We start from the raw sequence: 20,565 nt of genomic DNA on the forward strand, positions 1-20,565 counted from the left end.
TTACTCCTGCCTTCTAAAAATGATTGAGGTTTTGATTTTACTCTGTTTTAGTTTTATGCTAGTTTTACAGTATGCGTTATTCTCTTTGAGTTTTTTTGGGGGGAGAAGTGACTAATAATTTTAATTAATAAGAATATAAAGTTGCATTGCAGGGGGTTAGATTAGATGATGCTTTGTGTCCCTTCCAACTGTACAATACTATGAAATCATCATCATCATCATCTATGTGCATCCAATAAGATTGCTTGCCATTCCAGAGCAGGGTCTTCTTGGTTGCATAAATAAATAATATTACGAAACAAATTTTTGTAAGCTAGGTAGAAAAACAAGCCATAAGGGAAGGTGTTGCCATGGTTTGTTGCTGCTGCTGTTGTTTTTACTATGAACGCTCTGTGTTCCATGCTAGAAAAACCCCCCAGTGAAATTGGACAATTTGAGGTGTCGTCAACAGGCTGAAAGAGCAGAGAAATTTAGGAACAAAGAGAGATGAAGACTATTAAGTGTGCAAGGAGAGCCCCTCCAGCAGGAGCAGCTCGTGACATTTTCTTTTCCTTTGAGAAGGGCAAAATAATTCCCCCTCTACCCATTTAAAGCAGAGAAGATGAACCTTTTGCAGCATAAGGACTGCATTCCCTCCTTGGCACCGGTGGGCAGGACCACAGGCAAAAAGAGGTGGAACAATGGATGCAAATTTTACCTTTGTACAACAGAGTAATTTCTACACAGAATCACATGCCCCTCTCTATCCTCCATCCAGACAAGGAAGAGGCATTCTTTTTGTTCATCATCACATTCCATCTGGACATAAACATTCAGGGTGCAAAGCAGGACTGGTGAGTGATGTGGCTTGGGAAGAAGGGATGAAGCATATGGAAAACCAAGAAGGAGCCCCAGGAATGAGGTTCCCTACCCATGATGTACAGAAACCACAATTCTACACAGAGTTCTCCACCTCACTTGACGTCAAGGGTATTCCATCCAAAGGAATGCACACAGCAGATAGGTAGTGCTTTATTGCAAAAGATCACACTTACAGTCACTTGTACAGCTCTGGATTCCTACGCACATCAGCCTAGCGTCTAGGAAACTATTCCAAGGTAAGCACTCTACAGAGCAGTTGCAGCAACAGGGGACCATCGCCCCATCAGTTTATCAGCAGGCTGCATACATGCAGCCAGAGCTTACACCTGTGTGGAAACTTCTTCTGCTCATCTGTCTTCAACCCCCTCCTGGTTCTGGGAGGTAGTGGTGCGGGAGAGGGTGGGGAAGCACCTGGCCCTTCACTTGCCTGACCCACATCTTCCTTGTCTTTTTCAGACCCATCCTGTGCTCCACCCTCAAACACTGAAGCTTCCCTTGCCTCTGACTCTTGCCTCCTTGCTGGTACAGTTCCCCACAAATCGCTGACCCCCTCTCCCAAGTCAATACTCCAGCCCTACTTCCGCCTCTGCCCCCAGTGCACACTCGTCAGCATCCTGCCCATTCCTGACACTTGAATATAGCAGGCTAATATAGGGGAGGTCAGGCAGAGCTATTGTCACACAGAGCTCTGTCTTCCAGCATCCTGCCATTGCTCTTAGCAACCACATCTGCTACAGCCTGAGGCAGCTACCTCTGAGGCATGACAGAGCTGGCCCTGTCTACTAGATCAGACCTAAGGACCTTCTAGTCCAACATGCTTTTGCCTTCACATTGGCCAACCAGATGTCTCCAAGAATCCCACAAGACAAATGGTGAAAGCACCATACTTTGCCTAAATTTCATAGCTGAGTCTTGCTTCTTTCTTAAGCCCCATGGCCAGTTGCTTCCAACAACAAAAGCAGCATTTAACTTTGGTGGTTAATCCTACCCGGCCTTAATCTAGCACACAAATATATACAGAGGACCACAAACAAACAAATAACTATCCTCAGAAATGCCAGGGGATGTGTGGTGGTGATGGGGAATACGTTATAAAGAAATGAAGGGCTTTGCATTACTGTCTTTCCTAATGAGATAGAAAGTGGCAGATGTAAAAGATTTCATTCAGCCAACAATCTCTTTTTATGATATGAATAAACTACTCAAACAGATTTAATCCCTTACTAAATCAGATTATGAAAGGCAGACAAAATCACAATTTTATTCAATATGCCATTTTATCCTGTGTGACTAATGCATTATTTGTATGAAGTTAAAGTGGAGCTTTGAAGAAAGGGGATGGGCGGTGGGGAAATACCCTATGAAATAAATCAAACACTTCTCCTTTGTATAATCTTAACAGACAGATCCCATTAAGATTCCGTTATACGTAGCTGTTGGTTAAAATCATTGACCAGCATCCTTATAAATTAATCAGCTGAGGTAATGCTGCCTTGGCTGTCAACATTTACTCCTAATCTACATTTAAAATTCACTTTGGCTTTGCAAGTCCCCCGCCCACTGAAATAAGTTAATCGGCCCTCCCTCTTCTGTTGAAGAGTCACGAAAAGCAGAAGCTCTGCAGAAGCTCCAGCACAGGAGTGGATAACCTGCTTTCACCTCAAGGGCCACATTCTTTTCTGGAAAGCCTTCTAAGGGCCACATGCCAGTGGTAGGTAGAGCCAAAAGCAGAAGTGGGTGGAGCAATCTCTGTAAATGTTACCTTTGTACAGTACATTAGTTTCAGGAGTGGTACATCCTGTTTCGCCACTTGAGGTGAAACAGAAAGTGCTGCCTTTCCTTGCTGCTCCTGCCACCAGTGCCACCTGCCCTCTTTGCTCTGCTGCCGCCGTGCACCCTGCCACAAACAATCCCACCAATTTCAGGCTAGATGGCATCAATTTGGGGCAAGATCTCACCCAAAATCATGTGACATCTTCCACATCCCACAAGATCTTGCCAGAAATCGGTGCTGAACTTGTCCAACATTGGCACCACGGCAGGCAGGGCGCCTGCAGGAATGTCACCTCAAGGGCATCTGCCACCTGAGGCAGTGACCTCACCCTGTCTAATGGCTGGGCTGCCTCTGGTTGGTTTCTTCACATTCATGCTTCCCTCTCGATTCTCCCTCTAGATAAGCAAGGCACATGACTGGAGTTCAGGAGCGCATTTACAGCCAAGCAAAAACACTCAAGGAGAATGCGAAGGATGGCTGCTGAGGGCTATAGCTCAGGACCATTCACAGCCTAGGGAGAATCATGAGGCCAAGATGGAATGCTCAGGAAAGCCCAACAATCCCTGACGATTGGCCATGCTAGCTAAGGGGTACAGGACTTGTGGCCCTCCAAACACTGCTAGACTGCCACTCCCATCAACCTTGATAATTGTTCATGCTGGTTGAGGCTGATGGGAGCTGGAGCCTACCAATATTTGGAGGGCTACAGGTTTCCTACCCTCCCAGGGTAATTGTTGGCCTGGTCCTCTTGAAGTGGTACAGTCCGAGGAGAGCTGCATCTTTTCCTTTGCCTGTTGCTGAACATGTGTAGGCTCTTGGCTTCTACACACAAGAATTCCATTCAAGTGGGCAGTTCAGACAAGCCGTAGATAAGCATTCAGATGTTTGCTTGGCCAGGATCCAAAATAATAATTTGTAGAGCAAGGCATTCCCCTTTACGAAGCATGCACACTAGGGAATGTGCTTAAATGATCTCCGCGGGACTTCCTTCAACTTAAGATTGTAACGCAAGTTAATATAAAAAGCACCTGATGGATTAACCCAAAGGCCCCTCTGTTCCTCCATCCTATTCTTGCAGTGGCCTATCAAAAGCCCCAAAACGGGACCTGAGTGCAGCAGCTGTCTCCCCACCTGTGATTACCAGAATCTGGCATTCAGAAGCACATTGCCTCCAACGGCAGAGGTACAACATAGCCCTAGTTACTCACTTGGCTGTCCAGCATACCTTTCAGGCATTTCTCAACTTAAGGTCACTGGATCATTACAAGTCATCCGAAGCAGACTTCAAATCCCTGCTGACAAGGAATTTGTTTTTCTCTTCCCTCCCTCCTCTTCTGATATCCTTTTATCTCTAGATATCTCCATTAGTCTGTAGATAATCAGGGTCAGGGAGTTCATGTCCAAGAGACACTGCAACAATTTAAACAACTCTTTGAATTGCCAAGCATCATTAGCCAGCTACCTTTGGATAGTAAAAGCTTTCAAGTTGTTAGGTATTCCTTAGTTCCCTTTGTGGGCAGAGTACTGAACTGAAAACGTTAGTAGGATGGTTGTTTTTTAAAAAAGAAAAAGAAAAAGCTTAGTTGAGCGGACTGAATCCGACAGAATATACCAGGATTTTTTCCAATCTGAGGGCCACATTCCATTCAGGACAACCTTTCAGGAGCCACATTCCAGTAGTGGGTGGATAAAGAGGACAAATGGGTGAAACAATGAAAGTGAGTTTTAGCCTTTGTAGAATAGGTTACATTTCATTGAACACACCACTTGACTGGAGAACTTGCACTGTAAAACGTGGAGAAGTGCAAATTTTGAAGGGCAGCTGTGTTTGCGCTTACATATTGTTTCAGAAAGTGCAAATAATGTAGGTTCACCTTAAACACGAACTGAATCAAATTTATCCCCCACCACTAATCTCATGAAAGATCCACTGCCACAAATAATAATTCCCTCCTCCATTCGCAATGCACTGGAATGAGTACATTCTTTATATAGCCAAAACAGTCTCAATCAAACACAAGATTTCGATGTTGATGCTTCCAGCAACCAATACATACTGGGGGTGTGGGGGTGTGTTTCTGCTGGTTAAGTTACTTTAGATGGTATCAGGTAATAATATTTGGAGAATAGGTGTTTGAGAAGAAGAAAGGGAACCTGAAAAACATTTCAAACTCCTAGGAAATACCATCATTTAACCCAGACATAGGCAACCTTTGGCCCTACAAATGTTTTGGCTTACAACTCCCATGATCCCTAGCTCACAGGCCCAGTGGTCAGGGATGATGGGAATTGTAGTCAAAAAGATCTGGAGGGCCGAAGGTTGCCTATGCCTGATTTAGCCAGTCACTTGTTTGGAGTTTCCAGTTGCTGATGGAAAATCTGTATACTGATAAGTGAGTACAGAGCATGGAACATAGGTAAATGCCTTCTACCGAGTCAGACCACTGGTCTATCTCATTCAGTATTGTCTACACTGACTGGTAACAGCTCTCCAAGGTTTCAAGTAGGGTTCTCTCCCAGCCTACCTGGAGATGCCAGGGATTGAACCTGGGACCTTCTACATGCAAGGCAGATGCTCTGCCACTGAGATACAGCCACTCCCTGGTGATAGATGTGGCCTGAGGTGGGGATGTGGCCTCAGGATTGTCCCAGAAGGCCATATTCAACCTCCTGGCCTGAGGTCCTTCACCCTTGATACATGGATGCTGATTAGGGCAAGTCGTTCTACCAAGCCAATAGGTGAGATGTCATATCAAAAAGAAAGGAAGGAGGGACATTCCTGAGTGCTTTCAATTTATTCTCTAAATGAGATAATAAATCTGGGACTTTTTGAAAAACAAACAATAACACACATAATTCAGTACCTGTAGTACTTCAGATGTTGTTGAACTCCCAACTTTCTGCATGCAGTGCCTGAGCTTAAGTCTGAGGGCATTTGAGGCTCCCCCCTGCAATCTCACACTCAAACTGCACATACCCACCTCCATCTGATTTACATGGGGCTTATATGGGGCGGTTCCCTCATTGCGAGAAGCAAAACTACAGGGAACCAGGCAGAGGGCCTTCTCGGTAGTGGCGCCCGCCCTGTGGAACGCCCTCCCATCAGATGTCAAAGCGATAAATAACTACCTGACATTCAGAAGACATCTGAAGGCAGCCCTGTTCAGAGAAGTTTTTAATGTGTGATATTTTAGTATATTTTTGGTTTCTATGGAAGCCGCCCAGAGTGGCTGGGGAAACCCAGCCAGATGGGCGGGGTACAAATAAATTATTATTATTATTATTATTATTATTATTATTATTATTATTATTATTAATGTACAGTGCAACCAACATTTACATAAAGCTGTCCAAAAATTCTGGATTCTTTTCTTTTCACTTGAAAGTTCACTCTTTTGTTTTAGTCCATTCTTGATTTCTCTGTTGTTGTTTTTTTAAAAACCACAACATTCTTAGGTTACTCATTAGCAAAACAACCCACCCCTCCGTCACACTTACTTCATCATTTCGACTCATCAGTGGCATACAACGCTGTGTGTTTTGCAAACACCAGGATCCACTCTGGTTTAACATTCTTTGCAATCTCATGGAAGCCCAGGAAAAATTTAGTACGTTACGGCATAATCAATTGCGGGGCTTATTCCACCCTCCCAAGCCTCAAACCGGACTGTATTTTATTTCCTCCTAGACTCAGCTGCTCATTCTGACAGATCCTAATCCTTCAACCACATGCAAGGAGCATGGTGAGTAATTCCTTTATGTTTGGGAGTGGGGAAACTGAAAATGATCCTAAATAATTACTTTGGGGATGTGCCTAATACAAATTCCCTAAATAAACACACTTTAACGTCCAAAAAGAGAACAGAAGGGGAAAGAGATGGGATTTCTTTTGTTAATGAGTATTCCATTCAGTATTTCAATTTCCTCCAACTCCTACCGCGAAAAGAAAAGGGGGGGGGATCTATCTACTCCATTTCACACGTACCCATTAGGCAACATTGAACCATCCCTGTGTTCAGAGGGAAACAGTTATTTAATAAGTGATTTGAGGCCTCAGGGCAGTAAAGCACAGTAACTGAGAAGGCATCCCAGGGCAGCATATTGGAGGGAGGGAGGTGGGAAGAAGGGAAGAAGCACTCACAAATCTGCTGAGGTAGAGACCAAAAACAGTTCACCTTTGTCTGGCAAGCAAGCAGGGTTCCCCACTCCCAGTTGAGGAAGTAGGTTTGATGGAATGCCCTGGTGGGAAGCAGGTGGCTTGGTTTAGGAGAGAGACATGGGGGGGGGATATGGGGAGTGAAGGAGACCTGACCTACAGATGGTCCATTCTCAGTTCCACCAACTACAGGGCAACTTCTGACCTTTCTATTTATGTTACAGTTTAGTGAGTTTAAGCTTCTTGAATAAATGTCCAGTTTTCTTCCCCGTTTGATGCAATTGGATTACTGTTGATGTCTGGTGTAAATCAACCTCTCTTTTTTATGAGGTAAACAAACAAACAAACAAACAAACAAAACCCTCTGAAGCATTATCTTTCCTTTTTTTGAAGATGTGCTTTGATTCATTAATAGTACTAAGGGAGTCACCATTGTGCCATACTGCCTACCAGGTCTTACCTGGGAGCAACAGAGGCATTGCTAAGCAGTTAAAGGGGTGCTGCAACATTGCAGGTATTTGCACGGAAGTAAATTGAACTAATTTACAGGTACAGGTGCCTTGGGGAAAATTAAGGTGTCGGGTGTCTGGGGTTTCACCATGGCTGTGCTCGTCAGTTTCCCCACATGCCCTGTAAGCAAAGATTTTCTTTTTCTTTTTGAAAAAGTGGGAAGGAAAGAGTATCTGGGCCCTGCAGCAGAAGGCTGATAACTCAAGACTGCTTGTTAGCAGCAATACGCCAGACCATCAAACTTTTTTCTGTACCTAGGATTCTGCTGCAACACAAAAGCCAAATAGACATTGGCTCAGGGAAGCCTACAAGTTGAGAATGACTAGTTTAGATCAGTGGCAGAGCACCTGATTTCCAGGTAAGAAGGTCTCATGATCAATCCGCAGCATCTCTCCACGTAGGCCTGGTAATGCCCCCTGCATGAAACCCTGGATAGCCAATGCCATTCAGTGTGGACAATACTGAACTAGATGCTCCAATGGCCTGACTCTGTAGAAGCCTTCTGTGTTCCTACACATTTCAGTATAATATACTATTGATGCTGAGGCATGGCTGGTACATTATGGCTTGGCTAAAGTTACCTGATGGGCATGCTGCATTTCGAACCCAGGACTTCCCACCTCATGATCAACCACAGCACTTCAGACTCTGACAGTTCTCTTCCTTTGTCATCATTTATTATTACTGTTTTTATATGTGCTGGAAGCTGCCCAGAGTGGCTGGGGAAACCCAGCCAGATGGGTGGGGCATAAATTGTTGGTGGTGATGGTGTTGTTGTTGTTATTTGTTTCCTGAACACACCTAGTGCCAACACTCTCACTTCCTTCAACAGCCCCATCAAAGCCCATCCATATTGAGTAGTTCCTAGTTACCGACCCCTGGGCCTTCCTAACCTCCAACCATCTTTAAATATAATTTTCTATGTACCTTAGGAATCTGCCTTGCTTTGCTTAGTGCTGTAAAGTCCCATGGGCACAGTGGAGACAAGAGGGACAATCCTGTGACCCTCCAGGTGTTGCTGGACTCCAGCTCCTATCATCCCTGATCAAGGGTCATGTTGACCAGGGCTGATGGGAGTTCCAAGTCCAATATTATCTGGTTCCACATTCCTCGTAAAGGACCAGGGAATATCAAAAAACAAAATTGGCTTGAGGAGAGCACTGTCACTCCATGTTGCCCAGGTTTCTTTCTGGGCCTCCACACCTCCATAAACAAGGTGATGAAAGGTGCACTCAGACATGGGGGGAAATTGTGCTGGTTTTCCTGATTAAAATGCTAGTGAAATTACCACTAAACGTCCATTTTTTTATGCCACTAGATTTCCAGAAGTGCCGTCTATGTCATGTGGAAGCTCAAATATAATCTGGAAATTAACAGTTAGGAAAACATCAGGGAAATGAAATAAACTGCGATATGAATGTAGCCAAGGTAATTAGATTGATACAGAGCCTTATGTCTGTTAATATGTGTCATTTTCTAAGAGAGCCAGTAGTGGGCAGAGTTTTAATTTTGCATGGAGAGAAACCTGCCTTCGGATCGCCAGATAGCCACAATTTGCCTGGGATGGGCTTGGACCATTTGCTGTATTTTAGCTTAATATACCGAGAGGTAGTAGAGATAAAACTGGGGGTCTACATAAATTCCAATCCAAGTTCCTTAGGTGAGGGGGGGGGACATGTAATGAATAAATAAATAGACAGGTACAATTTTACTTTGGGGTTCATTTGCAAGATATACTATGAAACACATGTGGAGTTCTCTGATACAGACTCAACCCCAAACCTATCATATAGCTTTTGGTCTTCCATTCCCAACTTAATTATTATATTTATATAGCGTCATCAAGAGAAAACCAAACCTCAAACTAGCTCTCTGCCCCAAGCAGGTTACAATATAATTTTCCATTAAATCATATGCTTACACTAGTTTTGTATAAGTATCTGGATTTACAATCCCATTTCCTTAATGTAGTTGTGTCCTTGCACATTGACTGTGTGGAATAAGATGTACATATTGCAGTAATTCACTGCATATTTTTATCCCAGGGTTACAAATCCTTCTTCTTACAGGTTAAGGGAGAGATTGGCTGCTGCTGTGTGCTCATCTCTGGCAAATTATCTTTTGTTGTTCCTTAAAGATAGAACTTAAGGCTGCTTAGATGTAAATGCACAACAGTTAGCAGCCAACATACATCAGAATTGTTTGCACTGGGCAATTCCAGCCCCGGTCTTATGCACTTGCTTGGGAGTAAGTGCCGCTGAAATCAGGGGGGCAAATTGCTAAAAAGCTCTGAGTGGGTTGCCTATTGCACCCAGGTTTCAGTTTTGTTTTTGTTTTTTTAAAAAGCAGGATTGTTTTTAATGTACAGTTTCTTCCAACTTTGAGGAGCAAACGCACTCATTCCGTAACTAGCTAATTAGCAGTAAACAAGGCAGAGGCACGAGCCTGGTGCACAGGGTGAACAAAAGTAAAAAAATTAAATGTGTAGCAGTAGCCATTAAATTATAGACGACTATGGTTTGTTTGGGGAGGGGGTCATTCAGTGAGTGCCTATGCTGGCAAATTCTTCTCACCAGAAGAAAATAGTTTGGTGAACATCAACACAAATTCACAGAGACCCCCAGTGAGTGCATGTACACAACACCATGCAGACCCAAGCCCACCGAATTGATGCATTTGCCTATTATGGCACACAAGACGAAGAATTTATGGAGATACTCCATGCTGAGACACATATGAGATCAGAAGAGACGAACTCTCGAAAGAACCCCTGCAGCCAAAAGCATTAGATGCCTTTAAAAAAATCAAAACGGCAATACTTTGATAAAAGAAGTTAATGGTGATCAGGAAAGAGGAGGAAATATTGTAACACTTGTCCACCCCCCCAAAAAAAAACCTCAACAAAAAAACACATGTTAACAGTTTCCTTCTTTCTCAGACACATCATTTCAACATTCACCATCCTGATCCCAGCCAGTGTTGGACTCTAAAACACCGCAACATGCTTCCTTTTCCAAACGACACCTCCATGCTCAGTTGTAACGGCTTCCATTAAATTAATGATGTTACCCACACCATAAATTAGGCAAATTGTATGCAAATACTGTTTGAGTAGCAATACAGTGGTTATCAGCTGTCTGCAAAAATAAATTAGTTTGGCAGGGTAAAGATACTGTGAAGCAGCATATTTAATTGAGCACTAATTTTATTGTGATTATTACTTTTAAGTAACAACGGCAAGGTTATTAAGTGACATAATGTGATGGTTTACACAGAGCTGATAAAACACTTCACAAGATCCACAATGCTGGTTTGCTGATTAAAACTGATACCAAGTAATTTATGGTCCCAAGGACTGATTCTCAACCGCTATAAAAATAAAATAAATGAAAACATGACAGTGTTTCAGGGTTTTCAAGCTGGGCAACTACAGTATGTTTGACAAAGTGTCACTGATTAGCTTGATATAAAATCTATATGTTTTATTATTAGTATTTTCAGCAATTATTTACTTAAAATGCCAGCAAATTAAAATGATTCTGCCCTTCTCTCAGCAAAACACATCATAATATTACCTATGCCGCCAAGATTTTTGCCAATCAGGCATGCAAAATGCAAATTTATTCATTTACTTACTTTGCTTGCCTGGTTAGTAAATTACAGCCTACCTCAAATGGCCACAATCCGGTTGCTCATTATTATTATTTTAAATTTTAGAGCGAAAGCACAAATTGCAACTTGTTAGCTTGGCAGCGTGAAACACAGAACCAGTCCAGACATTGGCAAATCATATTTAAATATTTATGGGCAACAAAGCATCTCTGTTTTCCAAGTTAAATACAGAATCAAATCACAACTTCTGCACTACTTCTGCTCTCCCAGTATCAACACCCCAATTTTTCTTTTCTTTTTTAAAGATGCCAAGCTTGATTTATTTTTTTGTAGCAAGTTCACAATAAAAACAACCAACACACACAACTCCCTCTTTCTTTGCAAATCACAACATATCTGAAATTCGAGAAAAACATGGTAATGGTCAAGATATTTCCAAAGCTTATAAGTTAAAACAATAAGGGATCTGACAGTGACTAGGAAGGGGGGGGGGACACCCTATCACTTCAGTTCTGGATCAGTAGAGGGGGTAGGAGGAGGGACAATCACAGGCAGTTTTGGAAACGAGAGAGACAGAAATCTTGCAACTGACACCACTAAACTGCACGTTTGAGAATGCCACAATGAAGACAATGTATGAACAGTGTGGGGGAGTGTTGCTGGTTGGAAAACCCCCCTTGTTTTTTGTTGCTTTTGGTTTGGTAGCCAACACACACACACACCCTTGCAACTTATCCCACAGGTTCAAGAAAGCATAGGTCCTGATACCTATTTTGAAACATGGAAAATGAAAGATGCGTGAACAACACCCCCACGCCCACCCCCCAAACACCACCCCACCCCCAGGGGATCGGATTGAGTTGGGAATAGGTTCAAAGAGGGGGTTAAAATAATGGGATGCTAGAGCTGGTTCAAAGGAAGCGAGGCTATGCCGACTTCTTCCATAGATGCTGCCTGTTTTGCAAATGGACCACTTCCAAGTTGGAGCATCCTCCGAAAAACAGGGCATGCGACGCGCATCACGCACCTCCGGACAAAAACCACCACGGGTGCATGGCTCTCGATATTATTATTAAAGACAAGACACTGAGAAGGAGGGGAGAGGAAAATGCAACAAAAGGTTTCTGAGCTGCACTATTAATGATGCTAACAATAACAATAACAACAACAACCCGAAGGCATCGCAATAGGGTGATGAAATTCAAGAGCGGGGTGGGAAATCAAACCTACCACTGCTGGTCCAAGTCCCAGTCCCTGAAAAAGTCGAATAGATCCATAGCGGTTGCGAAGGGAGGCAGGAGAGACTCCGAGCGCTGGCTGCCCCCCCTCCCCGGGTCCGCCTTCCCCCAGCCCGGCTAGGAGAAGTCACCGGGGCAGGGCAGGCTTAGCAGCGCATCTGGAGGGCGAGCTGGGCTTTCTCCCTTTCGCCGCGCTTGGGGGACAAACCGGGGCTGGCGATGGTCTCTCCGGCCGGAGGGAGGAGGAGGAAGGCAGCTCTGCTGCTGCTCTCAGCTCCTTCCGCTCGCTTCTGCTGGCTTCAGCTGTGGCTGCTGCTGCTGCTGCTGCCGCCGCCACAGCCAGCAGCAGCCTGACTGACTGACTCGCTGGCTGGCTGGCTGAGAGGCAGAAATAGCGGCGGCGGCGGCAGCAATATCAACACCCACCACAAGGGGTGGAGCGAGCGGCAAGAACCACGACTCGGAGACGCGTTGTATTAGCATCCCTCCCCGCTCGCCAATTCGCAGCTGAAGCAGAGTTCACATGTGCCACGGACGAGAGACGGGGGTTCTGGTCGCTTCCAAACGGGTGTCATTGTGGGTTGCCTCTATGTGCATGCAATACTAGAATAAGAATATCAGTGTAAAGTTGGAAGGGACCCTTAGAGTCATCTAGTCCAACCCCTTGCAATGTAGGGATTTGAAACCATACTGGACCCTACTTAACTTTGGAAATGTGCTAGCAGTTTTATTGTGGCACCACTAGCATGGGTATAGCCAGGATTGTTCACGGACAATTAAAAATATGTTTGAATATTGATGTTAATATTTTCAGCATTCAAATAACTTCATTGTTATCTAAAACTGCAGCATCAGCAATCCCACATCACCAGGGGTGGAGTAATGGTTTTGGTGTCAGCCTAGGACCTGGGAGACCAGGGTCCAAATCCCCACTCACTGGGTGACTTTGGACCAGTCACATGCAACCCAACAGACATGCACCCAGAACTCTGGTTGATTCCAGATTGTGGGAAGAGGTAGCTCCTGCAGCATGCAAGCTTGTTTGTTGGCTGCCATGTCCACAAAACATAGAATCATAGGGAATGCAGGATTCTCAACTAAAGCATCCATGACAGATGGCCATCCAACCTCTGCTTAAAAACCTCCAAGGAAGGAGAGTCCAGCAGCTTGAATCCATTGGATTCATCCTTGCTGTCAAAATGTAAGTGGGAAGACACACATGGAGACACAGGTACTGAGTGTGTGGTGGTGACGTAAGGTTCCCAAAAGCCATTAAATACCATGAGAGTTGGCCTTGAGAGAGCTGAGAAGCAGAGCTCACTCCATCGGCTCTGCTGCAACAGGCCAGTTCCATCCGGCCTCCTCTCCCCTCAACTGTCACTTGGGGGCAGCCTTTCTCTCTCAGTGGGAGAAACAGTAAGCAGGGATCATTTAATCAGCTTTTCTGGAGGCCCAGCTCCATCAGGAACCTCCTTGCTCTTGAACTGTGCCAGCTAGTCCATGTAGGAACAACTGTTAGAAACTGGTGTCTGAGTTTTAGTGTTTATTTTCCTCCTCCCTCCTGTCCAAGGGGCAGTTTGATCTTCTCTACCTGGTAAGGTAGCCCACCTGGGAGAAGGAATACTCTTATCCTAAACTTCTGCCGCCTTGTAGATATACTGATTCCTGAAAAAGGCTTCAGGAGTACACCCTGAGGAACCATCTGTACCTGCTGCCTTGCAGGACATCTTCAGCAAAAGAAAAGGCTGAGGAGTAAACCCTACACAAATCCAGAGTGGAGTCCCTAAGGCAGTTAGATGGCACCTTGTACAGCTCTTTCCAGCAACTCCTGCAGCCAAGCTGGTGTCAAACATCTTGCTCTGCTTTCCTTTGGACCACATCAGTGAGGTCGAGGGGGGCGGTCTTCTTGCCTGGGCAGCCCAGGACCTTAATGCACGCTGCCCAGGCTTATGCCTTGGAGAGGTTCCTTCAGTGCTGCTAACACAGCAAAAGCAATGCGGGATGCAAGAGTTATGACTTATAAATTCAATTTGATTGGCATAAGGTATGAGCACTACTGGTTGCCTTCGGTGGTAGGAAAGATCATCATGTCTCACTAGTCAACTACTGTCCGTCTTACGGCTGGCAGCACCTAGTCAAAAAAATATTGAGCCACCATGGTTCCCACTCTTTTCATTTTTTAAGACTGTGAGCTTGAGGATAGGGACCATCTTTCTTTGATTGTATGTAAACTGCCCCGGGAGCCTTTTTGGCTGAAGTGTGGGTACAAATGCTCCAAATAAATATGAATAAGGAGTGCAACAGCAGATGGCCTGACATTTCTGTACACGGTTGAAATATATATATATAACCAGTGGAGACTGGCCCATCAGGGCGAATGGGGCAAAGCCCTATCAGCCTCAGTCTGCTATCAGACAGCCCAAACTTGCTTGCTTTCTTACTTACAACCAGCTTAGCATGTGCCCCTGTCTGTCATCTTCTTTGTGCTCCTTCTCAGCTTCACCCCTGTAGGACTTAGCAAGGAGGAGAATGGGGGACAAAACTAGAATTAGGTAGCTCTGCCTGTCATTGGCTTTGGCTCCACCTTCCTCTGGCCTCTCAGCTTTTCTTCCTAACAGCCCAAATAGGTTCCAGCCACCTCTATAAGAATGATAAACCACACAATGACCCTTTTGCAAGAGCAGCAATTGGCAGAAACACATAGCTTTGCTAATGTTATGGTGGGAAGGAGAGAGTCTGCTAAACCCAATAAATTAATGAATGTCAAAATCTGGCTAATATTTGGGATAGGAAAGGAAAATGCAAGCTACAGAACTGTGGCAGGTAAGGAATCCACGGGCCAGTATATGTCAACCCGCCTGGCCACCTGGCTGGTTGAATTCAAGCCATTATGACACAATGGCCAGGCATCTACACATCAGAGAAAGTTTTTAGGTCTGTGCAAAACAAGGGTTGCCAAGGTGACAGGGAGAGGTGTGAGATGACAGACTATATCTCAGGGGTAGAATACCTACACTGCATGCAGACAGTGCAGATCAAATAACCTAGTATGTACTGGTTAGGCTAGAAAAAACTTCTGTCTGAAACCTGGAGATCATTGTCATTGTTGACAACAATGAGCTAAATGAATCAGCTGCCTCCATATATGGCAGTTTCCCCCAATATTTACCTCAGAGTAAGGCTACAGAATCAGAGAGGTGGTTTTTCCCCAATTAGCATGTCAAAATGTCCCAATCTGGTGTTGCTTGATGTTTTGTAACCCTCCCAGACTGTCCTCGCTGCAGCCAGATCCCCACAGTCTTTCACAATAAGTTAAAACCTGCCACAATGTGATTTTTACATGTCATTTTTCACAGGGTGACAGTTTCTTCTGGATGTGCCCCCATGTGGCGAAACTTGAGATTTACCACATTCCAGAGAACATGAACAATTTTTCTGGATGATTTCAAGACCTGATCATTCAGAACTTTGCGTCTGTGGGTGCACTTTTGGAATGATTCCTGGGGGAAGCCCATAAACAGGTTGCAGTTACAACTTAGAGTTTCTCTGGCAGCAGTTCTTCATAGGAAGAAAAGAAGGAAAGAGGCATATAGCCCAGAGAAGACTAAGGAGAGGCATGATAGAACCCTTCTTAGATCAGGAGGCCTGTCACAGAGAAGATGGAGTAGGCTTACTCTAGCAGGCCAGTGGAAATGATTGGCAATCAGATTTTGGCTAAACTTTATGAGAAAGTTATGGCAGTGGAACAACAGCATGCCTCAAGAGAAGCAGAGGGCACGTGGTCATCTGTCAGGTACACGTGTAGCTGCCTCCTACATTGTAAACATAGGGGCCAACTCCTAGGGCCTGAGGTCCCTTTGTGCCCGCCCAAGGCAATGTCATTCAAATGGTGTGGGTACATCCTGTCACGTGATTGGTTTTGCAGGGTGGGGCATATTTTCCTTCCCCCCAATATTTTATTCAAGTTGGCACCTCTGATTGTAAGTGTTGAATAGTGGGTAGACATGGCAGATGGCACAGCGATTTCTCCAAAGCAGCTCTTTATTTTGTAAGCTGGAACAGAACTGATCAGCAAACAGCTCAGCTGGCCTGCTTTTATAGGCAGCCGGCTGTCAACATTGTAGCAACAACAACCCAGGGTTTCCCGCCTAAAATAACTGACGTGGACCTGAGTGAAAACTATCTACAGTATCCCCCTGCTGGCCCAGGGTGAGAACTTCAGTTCATAACACCAAGATCTTGAACTGAACAGAGGCTTGGGTTAAATGACCTCTCCTTCCAGCCCCACAATAGGAAGGGGGAGGGCGAGAGGGAAGAAGGAAGGAAGGAAGGAAGGAGGCTGTGGGAATTCCACTCAAAAGTGATAGAGGCATCGCTGAACATCTGTGTAGCAGCATTGCTATTTGGGATACATCCTTGTAGTGTGGATTTTACCTCACACCGAGAGAAGCAAGCTTTGGCTGCAGAAAGATACCACCTACGCATATGTAAGAAAAGGATAGCCCTTCTGTTCTGATCAGTATGCACAGCTACCTACCAAATGCACAAGATTGCACTTCTACTAGTCATACTTAGAATAGAACCCAGTCAGTGAGACTGTGCTCTGGGTGACTGACTGCACATCCACACCTCATATTTAACACATACACATAACTTTCCCCCAAAGAATTCTGGGAACTATAATTTACAGAGCCCATGGAGCCCTTTTCCTCACAATTTACCTCACAGCGCTACAATTCCCAGAACCCTTAACAAATTACAGTTCCCGGGATTCTTTGGGGAAAGCTATAAACATATTGTGTGGATCCAACTTCAGTCTGGATCTAACTCTACATTTCTACTGCCAGTATCAGTTTGATACCATTCTACAATGGGTAGTCTTCCACTACTTTCTACTGATCGCAGACTCATTGAAACTAATGGCAATGATCAACTTAGGTCTATCAGTTTTAATGGGTCTGCTTTGAGTAAAATGTAGCTGGATACTACATTTCCTTCAGCCCTGACATTAGAGAATCAAAAGAGCCTGATGGATTAGCCATGTCTAAAAGGTAAAGGGACCCCTGACCATTAGGTCCAGTTGTGGCCGACTCAGGGGTTGCAGCACTCATCTCACTTTATTAGCCGAGGAAGCTGGCGTACAGCTTCCGGGTCATGTGGCCAGCATGACTAAGCTGCTTCTGGCGAACCAGAGCAGCGCACGGAAACGCCGTTTACCTTCCCGCTGGAGCGGTACCTACTTATCTACTTGCACTTTGACATGCTTTCGAACTGCTAGGTTGGCAGGAACTGGGACCGAGCAACGGGAGCTCACCCCATCGTGGGGATTCAAACTGGTGACCTTCTGATTGGCAAGTCCTAGGCTCTGTGGTTTAACCCACAGTGCCACCCGCGTCCCTAGCCATTTCTATCTAGTGTCTAATCCTGTTCTGTGGAGGCATCAGTAGCCTTCTCTTCCACAAATTTCAAAGCCATCCAAATTGCTGGCCATCACTGCCTCCTGTGGCAGCAAGTACCATAGTGCTGCATCTACCATTAGCCATGATGCCTGGGGCTGATGGGTATTGAGGTCCACAGATCACCCACCCATACTTTCACCAAAGGAACCCCCCCCCCTTTCATTCTCCAGCAAACACCCATACCTCCTGCTATAGCCTATACAGTACTTCTGGGTAAGCCAACGACTGATTCCTCCCACCTCCATTTCATGTCCAACTTAATTCCCCTCGCCCCTCGCCACTGTGTAAACATCAGTAAAACAAGAAAGCAAATCTCCTTATGTAATGCATAGCACACGATTTAATCTATGGTTTAGCAATGTAAATGTTAAGATAAGCCTGATGTTAAACACAAACTGACTCAATCCTACTGACTGAGAAAGAGCGCAGTGTCAGGCCGATGTAAAATTAAACTGTGGTTTAGGAAAGAATGCACACAAGCAGAGCACTGATACCACAAAGGTGCCATCACGTCAGCCCTTCATGGGTAGAACGAGCACTTGGAAACCGACAGGCATTTCAAATTGTAGATGGTATGTTCAAGACAGACTCACATAGACACCCTCCTTGAGTTGTCTCTCTGCCATTTTATCTGTCTCCCCCCCTCCCCCCGCCAAGTCTCATAATTTCCTCTAACAGCATTTCTATTTCCTCACAAAGTGAAACACTCTCACTATTATCAGTTCATTCCCCTGGATTCCCTTGGCTGTTTTATAAAAACACGGATGGCAGGGGGAGAAACTCCCACTGTAAGAAGAAGGACTGCATTGTGGAGGTGTTGTTCCCACCATGAGACTCCAGCGACACACAGGCCCATCCAAAGAAGACAGTCAAAGAGGACTGGACAAATTTGTGTAGGATAAGGCTGTCAGTGGCTATTAGCCACAATGGCTATGCTTTGCCTGCTTGGCCAGAAGCAGCAATGCATCTCAATATGAGTTTCTGGAAACCTCAGGAGGGGGGAGTGCTCTTGTTTGTAGGTTTCCCGCAGCCATCTGGTTTGCCACTCTGAGTACAGGATGCTAGACTATGAGCCACTGGACTGATCCAGTAGGTTCTTCTGATTCTATTCTGTGGTCTGCTTTGGTCATGTAGCCCCAATTCATTATTTAAATGAATCCCACTCTTCTGCACAGACATTTTATATATTTTATTGTTGTCTGCTTTTGGCAAAAACTGTAAATGGGCCAGGGGTTCCCAAACAAGTTTCATTCAGGTAGCCTGTGGGGGTGTCCATGGCTTTGTGACTGAAGATGGGAGACACACATCTATTACATTTAATATCCATATTGTTTTTTAATTGCATTGATTGCTTCTTCTCTTATGTTGCATTGCATTGTATCGTAATTTGAAGTCTGTAGAATTCAGAATATGTAATAAATGCAGCAATAAAAAATATAATTAAAAATCATACAGCATCTAGCACAGCACATTCCAATTGCTACAGCCGGTAGAAAAAGTGGTTCTCCAAATGTTATGCTGATTTCACTCCAATACTTGACGCTGGTAACAGAGGTGGAGCATATGCCCGCACTGCCCAGGGTGGGCGCTCTCTCGAGGGGTGCGGAGGGTGCCCTCCCAGGCATGGGATAGCCAAGGTTGGAGGGCCATCTGTCATGGATGCTTTAGCTGAGATTTCTTCATTGCGGAGCATTGAACTAGATGACTCCCAGGGGTCATTTACAATTCTACAACTCTATGATTCTGGGGAGCCTGCGGCCCTCCAATAGTTATTGAGCTCCAGGACCCTCACCATTGACCATGCTGGTTGGGTGCAATGCGATTTGGAGTCCAGCAACATCTTCCCCGGCATACAGTGTTAGCACCTGCTGGAATGCTCAACAAATATGGTATTATTTCTTGATGTTGAAAATATGCTGTATAGCCAGGGCGTTTTTCAGCCAGAACTTGCCGAAACTCAGGTCCATTACCTCTCAGGCGGGTGCCATTGCCATTCTAAGAGAGTGTTCATGGTGAGTTCCAGCACCTCTCTCTAGAAAAATAGCACTGTCTACAACTCAGAGTTTCATACAACTGTGGCTTTCCCATCACTAGAGATGATTCATGAGCTTTCCACCCTTGCTCCAGGACCTGCTCTTAGGGGCTAAGGTCTCAGTTACAGAAGATAATATGCCTTCACCAAAGTAGTCACCAATGATGATAGGGCAAAGAAATGATGGTCAAGTACAGAAAATGAATCAAACATGATTCAAAGACAAGGTCACACAACAGCACAAGCTCAATTTATCACAGGGCATTCAAGCAAGGTGCAACACAGCAAGGTGAGGAAACCAAACCAGGAGCCACAGACCTGTGTTTTCCCCAGCAACCAGAAGATGGGCTTTGTGGTCCCCTAAACCACACCCAAACCCAGCTGCTGGCTCAAGTAGAGGAGTCTCAGGGTTTGCTTACTCACAATTGGATCAACACCTCTAGGTTCATAAACACATACTGTGCTGCTGCTCTTCAGCCTGGACCCTATGCTTTTGGTGCCTGCACTTTTGAAGACTGTGGGCAGGGCACTCCACCTCTTCCAGGAGTTCTTACCAGGCATCCACCTGGAGGGCTCAAGGAGATCCTCAGCATTGCTCCACAAGGACCTCAAATGGTGAGGTATCTGATTCATGCTCTGAGGACTTCATATCAGATACCTGCTCAGGGCTAGGTGTGCCAATACCACAACTTTCATCACCGTAAGTTATTACGCTCATTTGCCTTAACCCCAAGGAGGCAATATGTGATGTGGATGATAGTCCACAAGAAACAACTTAGAAATTTGTGTTTAGCTTGCCACGGTGATTTTGCATTGGTTTCTGTCCTTCAGTATTGAAGATGTTCAGATTGCAAGGGTGTGTGTGTGTGTGTGTGTGTGTGCAGGGAACGGACCCAATCTAAGCGGAGGTTGTAGCACCAGTA

The 20,565-nt window shown here is 45.0% G+C and overlaps 1 protein-coding gene and 1 long non-coding RNA gene across 8 annotated transcripts in view; one reads left to right on the forward strand and one right to left on the reverse strand.

The window, feature by feature from the left end:
- Positions 1-12,531, reverse strand: part of AFF2 (ALF transcription elongation factor 2) — a 382,241-nt gene extending 369,710 nt beyond the window's left edge. For 3 of the 7 annotated variants that reach the window (XM_083422407.1, XM_083422405.1, XM_083422400.1), the window contains exon 1: positions 12,144-12,519. In XM_083422407.1, coding sequence (XP_083278533.1) covers positions 12,144-12,190 — 47 coding nt within the window. In that variant the 5' untranslated portion in view covers positions 12,191-12,519. Of the gene's footprint in view, positions 1-12,143 lie in introns of all 7 variants that reach the window. The other 4 variants (XM_083422401.1, XM_083422406.1, XM_083422409.1 and 1 more) reach the window with 2 other exon arrangements.
- Positions 12,532-15,162: 2,631 nt separating this feature from the next.
- Positions 15,163-15,685, forward strand: LOC310669147. Its single transcript, XR_014507044.1, has 2 exons — positions 15,163-15,326; positions 15,508-15,685. It is a non-coding gene; the product is annotated as an uncharacterized lncRNA (long non-coding RNA).
- The last annotated feature ends 4,880 nt before the right edge of the window (positions 15,686-20,565 follow it).

The sequence above is a fragment of the Podarcis tiliguerta genome (genome assembly GCF_965153285.1).
Source record: "Podarcis tiliguerta genome assembly, chromosome: Z".
In the NCBI taxonomy this organism is placed as follows: Eukaryota; Metazoa; Chordata; class Lepidosauria; order Squamata; family Lacertidae; genus Podarcis; species Podarcis tiliguerta.